Source organism: Notothenia coriiceps, unplaced genomic scaffold (assembly GCF_000735185.1).
Source record: "Notothenia coriiceps isolate Sejong01 unplaced genomic scaffold, NC01 NC01_scaffold00019758, whole genome shotgun sequence".
Lineage (NCBI taxonomy): Eukaryota > Metazoa > Chordata > Actinopteri > Perciformes > Nototheniidae > Notothenia > Notothenia coriiceps.
The window spans coordinates 91,433-108,597 of NW_011352459.1; the positions used below are offsets into that span (position 1 = coordinate 91,433).

The following is a 17,165-nucleotide window of genomic DNA, read 5'->3' on the forward strand; positions in this document are numbered from 1 at the left end:
CTATTCATTATTTACCAGGAGTCCCTCAAAGCCTTTCACCAGCCTAAAAACAAGTACGGTCACAAGTTAAGAAAACTCCACAGGATACCTTTTTTAATATTTTGTACCTGGTCAGGTTTTATCCCACCTTAACCTCTAAATTATTACTATTCCTGAATTAGTCTAGTTCGTGTCCAAGTGAATTATTCAAAAGAGTGGACCATGTGCACATTCAGCCCTAGGTGGGTTACCTGTCGGTCACCAGCGCCTTTTGAATAATAGATGTGTAGTTTTTCTGTTGCTACGTTATCTCTATGTACACTGTGGGAAGAAGCTGTCCATCAGGCTTCTCTACTCACAATCTCTTGACTGAATCAACACATCAGACTGTCCCGACTACAAATGAACGGGTTGTTTCCATGAGGTGGTTCCTTATTGCTCTCTTGATTGTTTGCACTTCACTTACATCTTGCTGTGGCCTGCCTGAAATGTGCAATCGAGAACATGTTGTAGCTGCATCGGTGTTCATTGCTCTGAGCTGTCAGGGCTTTATATTTTTCTTCGTAGCTAATAGTTCGTTTCGGAAAAATACATCATTCAAAGGTTGAGTGGTTGTTTTGATGGTGCGATCCTACCAATGTATTATTTGTATTTAAGCTATGCCTGAAGAAATCCGAATTAGAAACGGGTTTATTGCCAAGTAGGTTTACACATACAAGGAATCTGCCTGGGTGTGTATGGTGCATGCACAAACACAATTAAAGAAGATCAATTGTAATGAAAACAACCCAAAAAAAATTGATTATCATTAAGATATAGAAAATGATTAATACGAAATATAGATATACCAAAAACCTACGTACGGTATACTATAACAAAATACTAGTATATACAATAATAAAACATATGCAGTATTGTTACAGCATTGCCATTGTACTCTATGTGCAGTATTGTTATTATATCAAGCACAGTTTGTCAAATACATATCTTTTTTGGTCATTTTGAAACTCTAAAAACAACAAAGTGTTTCCATCCAGTCATTTTCTCTACCTACACACTGACTGTATTATCCATATCTTTGGTTCCATCATAAGTCTTTCTTGCCCTTTTCCCCCCCAGGTGTCCCCTTCAAGCGAAACTTTATGTCCGTGGCGAAGACCATCCTGAAGCGCCTGTTCAGGGTCTACGCTCACATCTACCACCAGCACTTTGACTCTGTGATGCAGCTGCAGGAGGAGGCCCACCTCAACACGTCGTTCAAACACTTCATCTTTTTTGTTCAGGTAAAGAATATCTGACATACAAGTATGGACTTTTATGTATGATGTAGTGTATATGAGCGTTAAAATCTAGCTTATAGCGGATCATCTGACTTGTGTTTGCTCCCTTCCCCGTCTCTTTTCCAGGAGTTCAACCTCATCGACAGGAAAGAGCTGGTTCCACTTCAGGAGCTGATTGAAAAACTGACAACCAAGGATAGATAAATAACAATGTAACCCTTATTTTATTGGTCTTCTAGTTTTTTGCACAGATACCCACCCCGCCCCGCCCTGGCTGTATGTATGCAGTAAATACTATATTTCCATTTGGGGAAATGTTTTTAATAAGGCCAGGAAGAAGGAAGGGTCTTGATAGGGTTAAGGCTAACGCTATCAGGGATCACACACTAGAACAAGCCACAGATTAACATATAGGAGGAGATGTTTTTATTGGTATGGAACGAGCCCCAGCATTCAGTCATGGCTTACATTTAGAATAATATAGACTTATGCTCATTAGTTTTTTATTATACTGCACAGATGTTTGTTTCACTTGGATTGATGGCAACACGAGGCGTTTCGATGCTCTTAGATTCCCATTTCTAACTCACTTGCAGGGTAGAAGTGTGTAAGCAAAGTTACTGAATCATATTAGGAAGGCTATGGGGGTGTAACGGCTAGAGTTTAAGCCAACGTCACCGCAGTAGCTAGTTATTTTATTCAATTATCTACATGGATGGATTTGGGCTGGGGTCTGCTTTTTTCTCATCTGTAAGAGCCTGCATCCTTCAAAACAAAATAATCCTAAGTGCCTCACATGGCTCATTTTTGCCCTATTTCAACAAAGAAAGCTGTAAGAAGATAAATGCCATAAACCACTGACTTAATAGACAAAACATGAAATGATCCATGCCACCTCCTTCTGAGTTTCTGTGGTTCTATATCTACGCCCATTTTCTTCACACTCGCCAATGTTATTCTTACTTTGAAAGTCTATTAACCAAGTGTTCTGTGCAGGTTATGATACATGAATGTTGTGAGGAAATAGAAATAAGGCTAGAATATTGTCATGTTGTAGCATGGACTTAAATTGATTAAACTGTGTAGCTTTTCCTTTAGTGACATGTTCCTCTGTACGAGTTGTTTCCCCTCAAAACTTGAAGTAGAAACAAATCTTAGGAAAAGTCTTCAAGGGATCTCAAATTGTATATAAACGTCCTCAAATAGAAATAGAGACCTGTTTGAATTCACGACCTAAAGTGTTCAATAATAATTGGATTATGCTGCATCCCTTGTTATCTCACTCGCCATAAAGCACTTTGAACTATTTCCCTGACCTCTTTTTGCCTGAATGTTTATTCTGCATAGACTGTGCTTTGTGAGAAGCTGTATCATGTGACTGATCATAGTTTATTTCCTCCCCTCTTACTTCCCCAAATGAATGTTGAATTGCTCAACCTCCTCTGAAATTGGCTGTGAGGCACAAGTGAGATTTATTATGCTTTTTGTATGTGTTGTTTGTCGCTGTGCTTCAAACAGCAGATGCATGAACCCTTCCCAATATCAAATGTTGTTGACGATGCAATCATTTACACTAAAAGGGTGGCTCATTCATACTTTATCTAACATTCATTTCCTTTATAGTGCTTAAATTCTGGGTTATGATGAAATGGTCTTTCAGGTTTGGTTTAAAAGCAGGGAGATGAACACTTTATATATCGTTATATATAACTTGTGAGAGAGGTGTAATACTTCAATGCACACGTGTAAATACTGAGGGTTAGACCTGTCTTAAAGATCATTTTTCAGCGAGCATGGAGTGGCAGCTTTTGCCATCATGTCTTTTTTGAGGCTGCTTTCCTCCCCCATATTGAAACCTTGTTTGTTTTATTGTATCTTTTCCCACTTCCTTAGCTTACTATTCTGAATGTTACTGCTCACCAGATATCCGAAAATGTAATGTAAAATCAGTCATCCTGAAAGCATCTCATCCTTATGAAATGCTCGTAACATAGCCTATTGCCTACGGTTTTTCCTCCTTGACTGTAATAATTCTTGAGATGTTTGTAAATATTGGCTTGGTAGGGGTTTTCAATGCTACTGAATTGATTTATGCTGTTTACAAGGAAAATAAAGGTGGTCTTGACTCTTTGAATGAAGCGTGTGTTTATTTATGTCAAGTGCAAATTCCAGGTACTTATACTAAAACTGTTCCTTTCTATACCACTTTACACTGCGTTCCAATACATTTCAGAGGGAAATGTACCATACAAAACACATTTAGTTAATAAAATATATTGCGTTGTTTCAGATTAAATATCACTTAAGTATTGTTAAAATTCTCTTTAACCAACTACAAAATAAAGTGCTGCTTGAATTTTAATTCATCGTTGATTTTCCAATCATGTAACTGACTGAACGCTTTCTGGCTGATGTTAACTTTGATAATTAAAGTACGTTGTTTTCAATTAATTTACTTGGGCAACATTTCAAATGCTTTACTTTGAGTCCGACTATACGTTTTTATGATTTGTGGGGATTGTGTAATGAGTATTTTAATAATACATAATACATTTCCTCAAAAAGTACGACGGGTTTTATAGTATAACATTACAATTTATACTTTAAAAAAAAACGTATTGTTTCTACATATCAAAGAGAAATGCTCGTTTTTATACTTTACTACATTTATTAAATAGCTATACCAGTTACCTTTCAAATTAAGAATTGTAATACAAAAGATGCATTAATTTAGATTAAAGAACAAAACTGCTTCAACACTGGCATGGACTATTCTGCAGAATTAGTACTTTTACTTCTGATACTATAAGTAAATGTTGTTTCTAATGCCAATACAGCTTTGGTAACAATTCAATCCAGGGGTTTCTCTTAATAATTCATTATGTTTGCAGTATGGTATTGAATTTGATGGTATTACAACAACACAAAGTCTGGAGCCGGGCCACGTGAGGGAGCAGCTGCTGCTTCCTGGGCGGGGACACAGCGCGCACCAGACCGCCACTTCCTGACAGGGTTACCGCCAAACTTTAAACAACAAGCTGGAGCTCTCACCGCTCTGATTAACAAGCAGGTTTATTAATCTGCAGAAAATGTCTTTAACTCCAAAGAGGCCGTCTCCCGACTCAATAGACGACTCCATGGAGAAGAGGCATGAGAAGAGGATACGCCGGATATCAATTGAGGGAAACATTGGTGAGTAAAGCACCACTTTATGGCGAAAATAATTTTTAAAATCTAGCTCAGAACCTTAACTGCTCGCTAGTTTAGGTGGCAGGTGTTGCGTTCCAGACAGTGATAACTCTTTATTGATCCACTATTGTTTCGTTACAGTTTTACCGCCAATTGAAGGCTGCATTTTATGCGTCCACTTAACTATACTAACAGTACTGTCTGTACAGCTAACATACCTGCATGATGTGTTGCTACATGTCACTGACTATGATCAATGTTGATTTTCTGGATCCTTTTGTGTTCAGCGGCGGGCAAATCTACCTTTCTGCGGCTTTTGGATCAGGAGAGCGGGGACTGGGAGGTGGTACCAGAGCCAATCGCCAGATGGTGCAATGTCCAAACAAAAGGCAGTGACTTTGAGGTATTCACATTGCATTTTTTTTAAAGTAATGGTCCCAAATCAGTCAGTTGGCACCCATATACAGTGAATACGCAGCACACTGTTGTGTAATATCTTCACATCTGCTTTCTTCACATCTGCTGTGTTTGCAAGCGCTGCACTTTTGCTTCCTCTTTAAGTCTGGGATACATTTCATTGTGCACCAGCATGCTGCGGTCCTCTCTCAACCAGTGATTCTACATAATCTGCACACATGAAGATGACAGGGAGAGTCTTCATCTGTATTTAGAGTGCAGCTGCCATCTGTCCACATATCTGCACAGGTCATCACCAAACACACACCCAACAGATGGTCCGTCTCTGGACAGATGAACATGCCTTCCTAGGGCCGGGGCGAACATCTCTGACCCCCCTTCACAGACGCAGGGCTAGCCTCACCCTCACACTCAATATTAGTGGTTTAACACACCCGCATATACACATCACTCATACTGTGGGTTTAGCAATATTCAGGGTGATTTGAACTAGTTTTTTGGCATATCATAACATGTACTGTATTGTAGAATGGTATAGTTGTCTCTTGATGACGAAGGATTCTGATACATCTGAATTAATGTCCCCTTAGTTCACTGTAAAAGTAAAGGGATATTATCAGTATGGACAACTGTTTAGGAATCCTCCTACACTCATCTGCTGCCACAACTCTCAGTATATTGTGAACAAACATAGATGGTTGTGCGCCCTCTGCTGATCAGGATGATGTTAAATAGTTCATTAGAATCATGCATGATGGAATGAGTGTTTTTAAATAATTCTGCTTCAGTCATCAATCCTGCGAGTTGTCATTTTTAATTTTAAGCTTTGGATAAAACTTAAATAAATGTAATTGCGGCATTTATGGAGACATTGTGTAGTTGGTAGGAAGATTACATCTAGAGAATATTAAATAATACAGGCACCTTTTTTAATAGGCTACAAGTAGTTTTTAGTAGATATGTGTTTTAATGATTGATTCTTCAATTTTTTTTCTTTTGCCAAAATGCAACATTGTAAACATTATCCAGTTCCTGCAATTTCAATGTGATGATTTTCACTAGCTTAAACATATACTAGGAAAACAACAGAATGTTGGGTTTAGATTGCAATCTGAATGCAATCAATGTGCAAACACATGGACTGTACACTAACCTATTCCTTAACAGACGTATTGATCCCTAATTGGGATGCACTCACTTAGGACCTCTATTACATTCCCCTTGTCCCTGTGTCTCAGGAGCTGACCACCTCTCAGAGGAGTGGGGGGAATGTGTTGCAGATGATGTATGAGAAACCTGAGAGGTGGGCCTACACCTTCCAGAGCTACGCCTGCATCAGCAGAGTGCGCGCTCAGATCACGTCGGCCAATGGGAAGCTGCGGGAAGCCGAGAACCCTGTGCAGTTCTTCGAGCGCTCCATCTACAGCGACAGGTACCACTGAAAAAACGGATGCATTCAACAAGTATAAAAAACATAGGTGCAGATATAAAAAAAGATGCTGGTGGTTATCCATCACTCTCGGCAAAAACTGAACAGTTTGTGTTTTGGTATTCATTTTAAGATGTCATGGCTTAAAAAGAAATTCAATCTTTTTATTGAAAAATATGTTTTGATGGATAATGGGATTAATGTGAATATGCAGCTTGCAATAAACACTGACTATGGTTATTTTATTATATGTTTAATAATCTGAAAGTCCTTGTCCTTAATGTCCCAGGTACATCTTTGCAGCCAACCTGTATGAGAGCGAGTGCCTGAACGAGACGGAGTGGTCCATCTATCAGGACTGCCACGGGTGGCTGCACAGCCAGTTTGGAAAGCACATCGAGCTGGACGGTATCATCTACCTCAGAGCGGCCCCGGAGGTAGGCTGGCGGACTCTGCTGCCTCATTGCAATTAAACTACACCGGAATAGAATGACCTTGCTAAGGAAAATACTAAGGGAGGGAACTATGTGTTATGTCTTGGAGGGGTATCATCATCCTTAGTTTGTCATTCCCAAAGCAAGTCTGTGTCACTATTACACATCCTAGTGTATCACCTTTCCCTTGCCCATTAATGATATTGGCTCAACTTATAGTTGTTTATTCTGACTCAATTTTAGAATGATTACACATTTTGTTTAGAGGTGATATGATCATATCAATCGCAGGTAACTGAACTGCATCTAATAAAATCATATATCATTATGAAAATAATGAAATGTAATGAAAATATTATTATTACATTATGAAACCTGAGGGTTACAGATTTCAATAATATTATTTTATTGTGTGTAGAAATGTTTGCAGCGGTTGCATCTGAGAGGCAGAGAAGAAGAGCAAGACATCCCTCTGGAGTATCTGGAGAAACTCCACTTTAAGCACGAGAGCTGGCTGCGGCACAAGACCATGAGGTGCATATACACACATCAAACGTTGCATTGCTGTGTGGACAACAGATGTCTTTTTCTAACAGAAAAAGGATGTTCTTACTGATCTTGGCCATAAGAAAATACCCCATTATTGCAATAACCTGCAACTAATACAGTGAAACTGTTTTGATACATGTGATCACCTGGAAATGTGTTGGTTAGTCCCATTCTCTGTGCACGATTTACTAACCAAGATTTGCCATCCTCAGTAGCTTAATTCATATTCAGGATACTGCATCCATTTTGATGTTGCTTAATGATCACTGACAGTGTCCCCTGTCCTCTCCGGCCCACAGAACGGATTTTGAGTATCTCAATGATGTGCCCGTTCTGACCATAGATATAAATGAAGACTTTAAAGGAAACAACAGCAAGAGCGCTGACATGATTGAGAAGGTGAGTGACGGTTCAGCCCAATTTAAGATTTGAAATGGACAAAGAATGGTTTGGGATTTGTGTCCACCCAAATACTCCAAACACGCCTTTTTACTTTGTTATCCCTACAGCTGGGTTATTTAACCAGAGTATCGCCTTTTTGGTAATGATTTTTTACTTTCAGAGCGAGTTTAGTTCCACATTTATTGTTTGCATTAGTGACTTTAATTACTTCTTTTTTTATATGCAAACAAAAAGGATGACATCATAGATATAATGTATGTTACCTGTAACTACCTAACCAGAAAGTAGTTCAAATGGGCTCCACCTCCACCAGCTCAACATCAAAAGAGTACATTCATGTCAATCTAACAGTAATCCTATCTGATGCAGTATCAACGAGCTATTAAAGCATTACATGGTATAATATTGAGCATTTCATTTTTGTTTTCTGATAACAAATGTGAAGCATGTTTCTAATGCAAATCAAGTTGTTTCAATAAGTGTATGTTTGTGTCATTTGAGAGAAGATAGAATAAGGCATCATGCTTCACTTTAATCAAGAAAATTACCTTTTAGTTTAAAAGATTTGAAACCACTTAATTTGTATTAGAAATATGTTCGCCCAATTTTCACTTAAAAATAAAACATTAGTTCACTATTTAGAAACCAAATCAAGTATAAATAGACAGTACAATGTGTATTGGGGGAGGTAATGTGTACTGAGTGTTTGCTGTGATACTGACACCCACACATCCAGGTTTCACCTGTGGTAATGAGGCCTGCAGGGATGCTTATGTAGCAGTTTCATGTTGATAGTAAACACAGACGCTTTTTAGAGATTTCACAATGTGTCCAGTTATCACCATAACCCTTTGCACCAATTCCGAAAGCTACTTGTTTTTCACTTATTGTGATTTTGGAATAATTTCCCTAAAGAACAGCAATGATGGTACTAATGTGTTAACTCATTCATGCTGACTCTTGTTTTTTTATTTTTCAGGTCAAGGAGTTTTTGAGCACTTTGTAGAATTCAACTGATGATAGAGATTTAATTTTTTACTCAAAGAAGAGAACCTGGATGGAGTTTTTTATAAAGATGAAATGTATCAACAACTTAATTTTCTACCCCCTACAATCCCCATTAATGATGTGACATGTGGCGTTTTTCTAAAAAAACGTTTTTATTACTGTTTTCTTACATTTTTGGTGTATTTATAAATAGTTTGTGTGCATATGCATGGCTGTTGGTCCTTACAAATGACAATAAACTTGAAATACTTTATTAATTGTGTGTGTTTCCTTGTCTAATATATACTGTAGAAATAAGTCATGAGAAGAAAGTATTTTTTCAAATTAAAATCATTTTAGTTTATTTAAACATCCACACCCAGGGTTTATTGATTTCAAAATAAAAGATTGTAATAGCTGGCCTTTATGGCTCTGAGTGGAATCTTCTCACATCTTCCAGAAGATGTCGCCAGTCCCCATAATGCACTGCTGTCAGCTATTTCAGACTGCTGAGCTTGCTTTTACCTGGCAGCTTTAATGGAATTGTATTAAAGCTACCTGAAATAGATGCCTTCCTTCACCTATGGCGCCGTGTGTGTGTGTGTGTGTATGTATGTGTGTGTGTATGTGTGTATATATATATATATATATATACACACACAATATATTTAATATACATATCACAATGCACAGCAATGTGTAACGCCTAACCCATTACAAACGTGTTTAAAATCAATAATGACTAGTTTAGTTAGTATGTGACCGATATACAAACTGAATACACATCAGCATTTAATCATAGGTTGAATCTCGATAGAAACTGTACATTACAAATAAACAGGGCCCACGCTGATGGAATTCTCCGTCCAAACAAAGAAGGTGCGTCTAATATTTATTTATTTTCATTTTTGACATATCCGGTGATATTATAGGATGTCCTTTAAAATGCAATGTGGACAGTAGACAAGCCCTTTGTAAAGTTTAAGTGTTTGGTGCGCCACCCATGAGCAACTTTGTGACCTCCACCCCCCGGTGGCGTCACGAGGGATGGCACTTTAAATATGGAGAAAGACACGCTGCGGTCTCAGAGGCTCTCCACACGCTTCCAGCGAGACACAAAAGGAGACTTTAGCTCAAGATGTCACCTGGAGAAAACCTGCAGCAGCCCAGCACGATATGAAGATTGTGTGTTACAAGTTACATTTGATTTGTAGAGTCGCAGAAATCCTTCCAGAGAGATAGCTCCTCGACTCCTTTCTTTTATCCACTTAAACAAAGCGTCAGCTAGAGTTTTTCAAACAACGACTACAAAAGGACTACTGAACTCCACACTGATCATCTGTAAAGGCGAACTTTGTCACCATGACTTCCGAAAAGAAGTAAGTTCATAATTTTCCTTTTGTACTCTTTTCAGCAGTCCAAGTAACCATGTTTGTGAACTTTTACTTTGTAACTTGCGGTCCCTTTCCTGCCAGGTGTAAATTAGTCGTCAGGTGAATATCATTCAGCAACTTAACTGAATATTCAGTGTGTTTTCCGTGATATTTTCTGTGCGTAAATTCAGTGCATCATCTGGGTTGAGAGAGCCATTGGTGCCCATAACTTTAGTAAACTATTGTTTATGTTCAGAACAGTTTGAAAGCAGCTACACCTTGGCTGCCTCAGCCACTGTTGCCTTACTGCTGTGGTTATGGACGTCCTGTAAAAGGCTAATCTATTTTCCAGGCTGTCATTCTGAGTTAGAGTGACACGGGGAAAGCAGGCCAAGCGTTGGAGAGTTGTCCCTGGTGTAACTTTATGATTAAAGCTGTGTATGCCTCAGACCAGGCGGTATCCGAGCTGAGCAGACACCCCAAAAATCCACACTGGTTGTGAGCCAGCGTGTGTGTATACGTTGCGCAATGACGCAGCAGCCGCAACAAATCAGACTGGAGGGTTACTACCAAACACGGAAACGCACTAGTTAGTGTGGAGAAACCTTTCTGACATGCACCTGGAATTCATCAGCTGGTTTGCGAAATCAGCTGCAGCCAGTGTACGTAAGATTTAAAGTATCAGTGTGAGCCCCACTGAATTGTTAGTAGGTGTGGCACAATCCCTTAAAGCAACATGGGGTGAAACCAAGAGTAAACAACCTGTAGTGACCTAATGTTGCTGTCCTTTGCTATCACAATGGCTGCAGAAACTGCAAAAACACAAGCTTTTTGTATTCCTCATTCTTTAGAGTCATTTCTCGAAATGTGTTGCAATGAGGAAACGTTCCCTTTTAGTTTTGTTCCATGCAATGACTTGTGTGTCTCTGTGCTGTCGGGAATGGTGAATGCTCCTTTGTGCTATGCTGAGTGATGCTCACTACGATTGATATCCATCCATTTCCTCACCTATGCGAGGAAATTCCAAAAGTGAAGGCAGACCTGTTGAGCGGGTGGTTCATTTAAATGAAACGATTGCGCAAAATGTATATCCTAAGCCCCAAGCCTGTTTTCCAGGTCTCAGGCTCGAAAATGACATTCCCAGAACAAATGACTATATTTTCACTTCTAAAAGGGTTACATTAATAATCTTTTTTCTCAAAGTAATGATAAACTTGTGAGTTGGATGTAGAAAAGTCAGAATCAATATAGATGTTTTTTTATTTTAAAGTAGATTCAGATTGAACATGGTACAAAAATGTAAATTAGAGTGTCTGTCCAAAAAAAACATGACTGATAGTGAAAACCACCCTTGAATGATGGGATAGTAGACTAAAAGCTTTAACATATAAGTACCCTGTATCAAGATTGATTCTTTATATTTCTAGAATCTGTGGAATAGCTGATATCTTTTTTGTGCAGATCCGATAAGTAATAAAGTATTTATATAGTTCTGTGCTAAGTGTGTTAGCATTTTTTCACTCAGGGCTCATTTAGACGCTTCTTGTGAGACTTGTGTTTTGTTTCGGTAAAGATTGTTTCTTCCCGTTAGGTGGGTATGACACATTCATAGTTTGTTAAAGGTTAAGAAGCCCTGAGACACAGTTTCGTGAAAACAAAAAAAAGCCTGTGGGACTTAACAGGATAATATCACAAGAACACATGCCGGACATTATCGCTGCAACCTTTTTAAATCCCACAAGTCATTTATTTAGTCAAATAATGAAAGCATGTTCTAGTCCTAGTAACCTTAACCTACTCGCTACAAAAAAAGTGTGTTCCTCCTCAAACATGGATTACACAGTAAGAGTTTTGGAGAAGTTTCTGGACATTTTAAGAACATCAAAACTCATTTGAAATCAGGCTTCTCAACTTTCTATCATAGGGGAGAAAAACATTTTCAAAGCTACCTTTTCAAGCCTTCAGGTTTTGGGGTTCGACACTAGTTTTTATGTGGAGTATCACTTTGAGGCTCCTAAATCATAACTGAGTTTCTACTGGCTGGGGGGGGGGGGGGATTGGCTGCTCCCTCTGTAAAGAGATGGAGATGATCCCTGATCCCCAGCAGCTGATCCCGGCTCCTCACGCACCGACAGCTTTATCCAGCCTCATGAGGTCAAGACACAGAAGTGAGGGGTTGTGAGATGACTGCATCTGATCGCTCTGACCCTCACCCAGCTTTGATTATTTTTATTAATCATGCAGAAGAAGACAAATGAAAAAGAAGATTGAGCAGTGTTGATATGTATAAGGAGAACAAGGATCTTATCGGTCTTGTGCTTCATATACATTTACAAGAGATGCATTTGACTTTTATTTTTTTGACCGGTTTTCACATTTTTGACATTAAGTCGTTTAGACTTAAACACTGTAGAGTAGATTTAAGCTTTTTCACCTTGCAGCTCCCTCTGTCTTCTGCATTTCATCCCACTTTACATCCCGGTCTTATTATTTTGATTTGTGCACCACCTGTGGTATGTTTCTCAACATGAGGGTCTCCCTGTCTGAGGCCTTTTAGAGTAGATCGATTTAACGTGGCGACACAGACTGGCCATAGTTAACCTGCAAGTTGAGCTCTCTTTGCTCTCCTGTGAGACCAATAGTTTTCAGTGAAATGACCTACCTGCATGGTACATGTCGCAGACGTAAACACTACAGGATGGAGATGTGCTTCTGTAAAGATCCATATGCAATATTTGCAAGAAAAATAGAAAAACTCTACCTATTTGCTTTCTATGTCTGTTCACTTACACATTCTCAGTTGCAAATAGGGTCATTAAATGATAAATGGAAAAGTATGAGTTTTTCCCAAAAGAAAAAAACATTTGACCGAAATCCCTGAAGCTGGTGGTGTTTTGTGTACGCTCTGTCCTGGGGGGAAAGGAGAGAGGACAAGTTGAACAGAACATTCAAAGAATCTGTAGCTAAACAATAGCGCTGGCGTTGTTCACAGGTTGCTGTGTGGGAACCAGCCTCCTCTTTTCTTTTTGTGAGCAACAATGGACCACAAAAGCAGGGTACAGAGTCTAATCACTGTATTGGTATTGCTTGTGAAGTTGGCAGCGAGCCCGGCCCCTCCTTAACACTTGTTTGATCTCAGAGCTGGAGGATCAACATTACGTCAGCTATCAGCGTTCTGCTTCTCTCCCTCTCTCTTAAGGCCTGATAGCATATCCACAGGGGAGGTTCAGATGGGCGTGCAGCGCAATCGGAGGAACAAGTTGCATCCTTCCGGACTTTGTTTATTTAGCAGCTGATGTACACTGCTCCCATCCCCTCATTTCTTGAACTGTGTCATCCCCAGACGAAGATTTTTCAGTGGAAACTGTCCATGTGTTTATTGACATTCTTGATGCGCATCTAAAATCAAATATTTATTTTTTGTTGTTGGAGAAAACTCATAAAGCGGTTGGAAAAATTAGCCACTGCAGTTTAATACATTATTTGATACTGACACGCTTAACATTAATAATTGGATCCTCTTATACACTTTCTGTTTCTTGACATTATGCCTAAATATAAATAAGACAAGAGTTATTCCTATGAGTGAAACGTCATCCTTCACGTTGTAGTAAGAAGACGGTGCATTCTTTCCATTTTGCAATTTCTTTTTAGCAAAGTATCCATTTTAAAGTTACAGTTTTTCCATTATTGACTTATTTAGTCCACGCTTTGCTGGACTGGAGGAGGCACATTCCTGCTTTGAGGGATGTTGACATTTGCCGATCAAAGGAAACTGAAGGTCAAGAAGATGTCTCTGAAATAAGACATTGTTTGTTCACCTTAAAGTCCAATAATGACTCTGCAGATCTTACTGGGCGAAAAGTGGTTTTCACTTTACATTTTCTACATTCACTCACAGAGGAGAAGAAGCTGTATAAAATATATTAATGTTGTGCAAAGCATTGTAGGTGGATGGGAACTTGACATTTGTGGGAGATAAGCATAGCATCAGAAATGCTAATACACGTGAGAGCTTGACATCTGAGCACCTATTCATCATATTTCTTTTTTTTAAATTAAAATGTACAAAATTACTGTTGCTATGGAAGTCGTGGCACAGTTACAAGTTAACAAAGAGAGCAATAGAATAGCCTGTATGCTTATTCAGCAGCAGAAACTAGCTGAGTAAGTGTTTATTTTGTTACAGAATAACCAGAATAGGACTTTTATTTTTGGGCCCAACATGGATTTGAATAAAAACAGGGCAAAGCACATTGTCTTAAAGGTTGAAAATGTTGCTTCTTAATGTTTTTTTGATTAATGTGTATTAAAATATTTGGTTGTTTAATTTGAGTTTGTTTTATTGTCTCAGTGATGGTGGAGGACAAAACGTGTAAATCTTCAAGTATGTTCCAGCGACTATGTTGTGATCCATATTGAATATTTGATCTCTTTTGCCTTGCAGAGTTGAAGACGAGGCAGTCTTGGACAGAGGAGCGTCCTGTGTCAAACATGTCTGCGATGAACAGGAAGTGGAGGGTAAGATCAGTGATGAATTCCAGCACATTGTCCAGCTGACAGACATGTCATAAGCATTAACCTATCCTTGTCTTTCCACACATACTGTTCACAGCATAGTGTGCATGTGGAAGCTATAGTGTCCTCTCTAGTACAAGCACAGCATTCAACAAGTTATACAACATGAAGAAATATCCACTTTATCTTGACATTTCTGAACAGGAAGAAGTGTCTTCAAGTGCTCTAATCCTGTCCAGTTCTGGCTGTCAGCTAAAGCCACAAAATAATTTATCTTGATAGGCTTTGCAGTTACATTCACATTTCACAAACCAACACTTGCACATAAAGAGACGTACGTCACAGCTTCTGGAAATATGTCAAGCTGTTTGTGCGTGTGCAGTAATTGTTGCAAAATCCTTTTTGCTTCTCTTGCATGGGAATGTGGTGTGCATGTTGTTTAGCGTGTGCCTAAAGTGGTCTTTGGTTTCTAAAAGGAAGCAAAACTGACAACTTTGGATGAGGAAGATACCATCAAATCCAAAAAGGCATGTTTATGGAATTCATGGTTGAATGGAAAAATACATGGTTGCTTCAACACTAACTCAGTCAGTAAATCCAGTTTGAGTTTTTTCTCTCTCTCTGTGTCTCTTTAATTACTTCCTGGAGACATTCAGTTACCATTTCCTGTATGTACTGCTGTGTAGGAAGTAGTTATTTATTTGATTTTGCAGTTTAACTGACTGATAAGTAACCGACCAACATTATAACTGAACCGTTTTGACCTCAGCAAGCTAAAAAAACTGTTTGCGTCAAAGCAGCCTCGTGATAAGCAAACATTTCACACCGCATCCGAGTGCCGAGACAAATTGCCAGCATTCACCATTAATGTGATTTCCCTGTAACCGGGGGAGTAATCTGACCTGCGTTTCCTCTGTTGTTCTGCACAGGTCACCACACTGTGTACATTGGTGTGCATGTTCCCAAGAGCTACCACCGCAGGAGACGCCACAGACGCAAGTCCAGCCACAAGGAGAGGCGGGACCGGGCCGAGCACGGCACGGAGGGGTCCAAGTCGGACGGGGACAACGCAGACGAATCCCCTCCAAGCATCCTCAAACCCCTCAGTGAGTAATGATAGTGATGGAAAAAGTATTCAGGTCTTTTACTGAAGTACTAAAGTACAGATACCATATTTTAAAAATACTCTGTAACAAGTACATTTCCTGCATACAAAATCTTACTTGAGTAAAAGTATAAGCATCAAAATATACTTTAGGTAGCAAACGTAGAAGTCCTTGTTATGGAAAATGGCCCATAATATATTAAATGACTGCATTATGATTATTGATGCGTTAATGTGTTCATCACAGCTGGTAAAGGTGGGCTAATTGTAGTTACTTTATATACTGCAGCTGGATGTTATAACCAATATTTAGTAGTGGTTTATATTTAGTTTTAGCTAATTATCTGTATAAATATAAAGGAGTACAATTACAATATTGGCTTCTAAAATATAGTAGAATAAAATAATACAGTAACATAGATACTCAAGGAAAGTACCAGTAACTGAAAATGGTACTTGAGTAAATGTACTCTATTACAATCGTCCACTGGTAATGATCAGAGTATAAATTCACCACATTAATAACAGTTGTATAATTTTCTAGATATTGGTTGAGTCCCATTGGGTGAGGTCCAGCAGCCCTCTGGGAAACACAATGTCAAACACAGTGTTTCTGTAGTTAAGGACACAGGGTGGGGTCGCAGCACCCAAAAAAAAAAACACAACACAGAAACCTGCACTCAACAGAATTAGTGGAGCGAGGGAATGGGAACATGCCGAATACTAATCTGAAAATGATACCGGATTGGCTTAACGTGTGGGAAGTAACTACAACAGGGGTATTATCTGTTGTCATGATGATTAACACTGTACTGTGTGGGATCTGTGAGGAAGGATTCCCAGAACATGTAAAAAAGGTAGATGGGAAGAAAGAGTTGGTGTTAAAGGCAGCCAAAACGGCATCATTTTTCACAAGTGATATGAGGATAATGCTACACATAATGGGCCTCATGTAATTTCAGTACTTATAAGAGCAGTGAAATAACAAGTATGGATCAGATAGTTGTCAATTAACATGATGATGAAGCGGGTTTTCAAAATCAGAAATCCTTTAATAGTTCCAAATAAATCCAATAAAGTGCATATCCATGGTATTTTAGTGCTGTTCTGCCAATAGCACTAAATGAATGTTAGTCCATAAAATACACATTAAAATAGTCATAAGTCTCTGGAGTCTTCTTCCTGCTGAAGGAAACACACCAGATGTCTTTCCATATATAGAAGCTTAAGGAGGGGCATTGTAAAACCAATAATCCCAAGATCATTTTCAAGATCAGGAGGATGTAAATCAGAAAGAGTCTTATAGGTCAGTGTCAAAGCCATACATCTTCTGAATGTATTAGAATTTGTTTTTGAAAACCTTGTGGTTACACAGGTGGGAAACCAAGAGCAACTGTTGGTAAATGAGCCATATAATTATGTAGGTCTTTGTTTAATCTCTGTATAGTCTGTACCACCACACAAACCCAATAGGGAATTCAAAGAGCAGCAAACATTACAATC

At 38.8% G+C, this 17,165-nt stretch overlaps 3 protein-coding genes across 6 annotated transcripts in view; all 3 read left to right on the forward strand.

Moving 5' to 3' along the window:
• The window catches only part of LOC104952206 (MOB kinase activator 1B), an 8,440-nt gene extending 5,047 nt beyond the window's left edge, over window positions 1-3,393 (forward strand). The window contains exons 5-6 of the mRNA XM_010778977.1: window positions 1,099-1,262; window positions 1,386-3,393. Coding sequence (XP_010777279.1) covers window positions 1,099-1,262; window positions 1,386-1,463 — 242 coding nt within the window. The 3' untranslated portion in view covers window positions 1,464-3,393. The remainder of the gene's footprint in view (window positions 1-1,098; window positions 1,263-1,385) is intronic.
• Window positions 3,394-4,206: 813 nt separating this feature from the next.
• On the forward strand, window positions 4,207-8,944 carry dck (deoxycytidine kinase). Its single transcript, XM_010778979.1, has 7 exons — window positions 4,207-4,451; window positions 4,736-4,851; window positions 6,104-6,297; window positions 6,584-6,731; window positions 7,147-7,262; window positions 7,577-7,676; window positions 8,659-8,944. The coding sequence occupies exons 1-7, from the start codon at window positions 4,349-4,351 to the stop codon at window positions 8,683-8,685; spliced, it is 804 nt and encodes a 267-aa protein (XP_010777281.1). The 5' UTR covers window positions 4,207-4,348; the 3' UTR covers window positions 8,686-8,944.
• Window positions 8,945-9,743: 799 nt separating this feature from the next.
• The window catches only part of LOC104952208 (electrogenic sodium bicarbonate cotransporter 1-like), a 30,177-nt gene continuing 22,755 nt past the window's right edge, over window positions 9,744-17,165 (forward strand). For all 4 annotated transcript variants that reach the window (XR_799098.1, XM_010778981.1, XM_010778980.1 and 1 more), the window contains exons 1-3: window positions 9,744-10,045; window positions 14,487-14,560; window positions 15,487-15,663. Coding sequence is in view for 3 of the 4 variants with exons in the window: in XM_010778981.1 (XP_010777283.1) it covers window positions 10,029-10,045; window positions 14,487-14,560; window positions 15,487-15,663 (268 nt within the window). In the remaining variant the exon portion in view is untranslated. The remainder of the gene's footprint in view (window positions 10,046-14,486; window positions 14,561-15,486; window positions 15,664-17,165) is intronic.

Excerpts from the sequence above, each read along its gene's own strand:
- dck (XM_010778979.1), top strand. The coding sequence starts at position 4,349 with ATGTCTTTAACTCCAAAGAGGCCGTCTCCCGACTCAATAGACGACTCC. Across the intron at positions 7,263-7,576 it reads CTGCGGCACAAGACCATGAG|AACGGATTTTGAGTATCTCA; the intron begins GTGCATATACAC and ends TCCGGCCCACAG. Across the intron at positions 7,677-8,658 it reads GCGCTGACATGATTGAGAAG|GTCAAGGAGTTTTTGAGCAC; the intron begins GTGAGTGACGGT and ends TTTATTTTTCAG.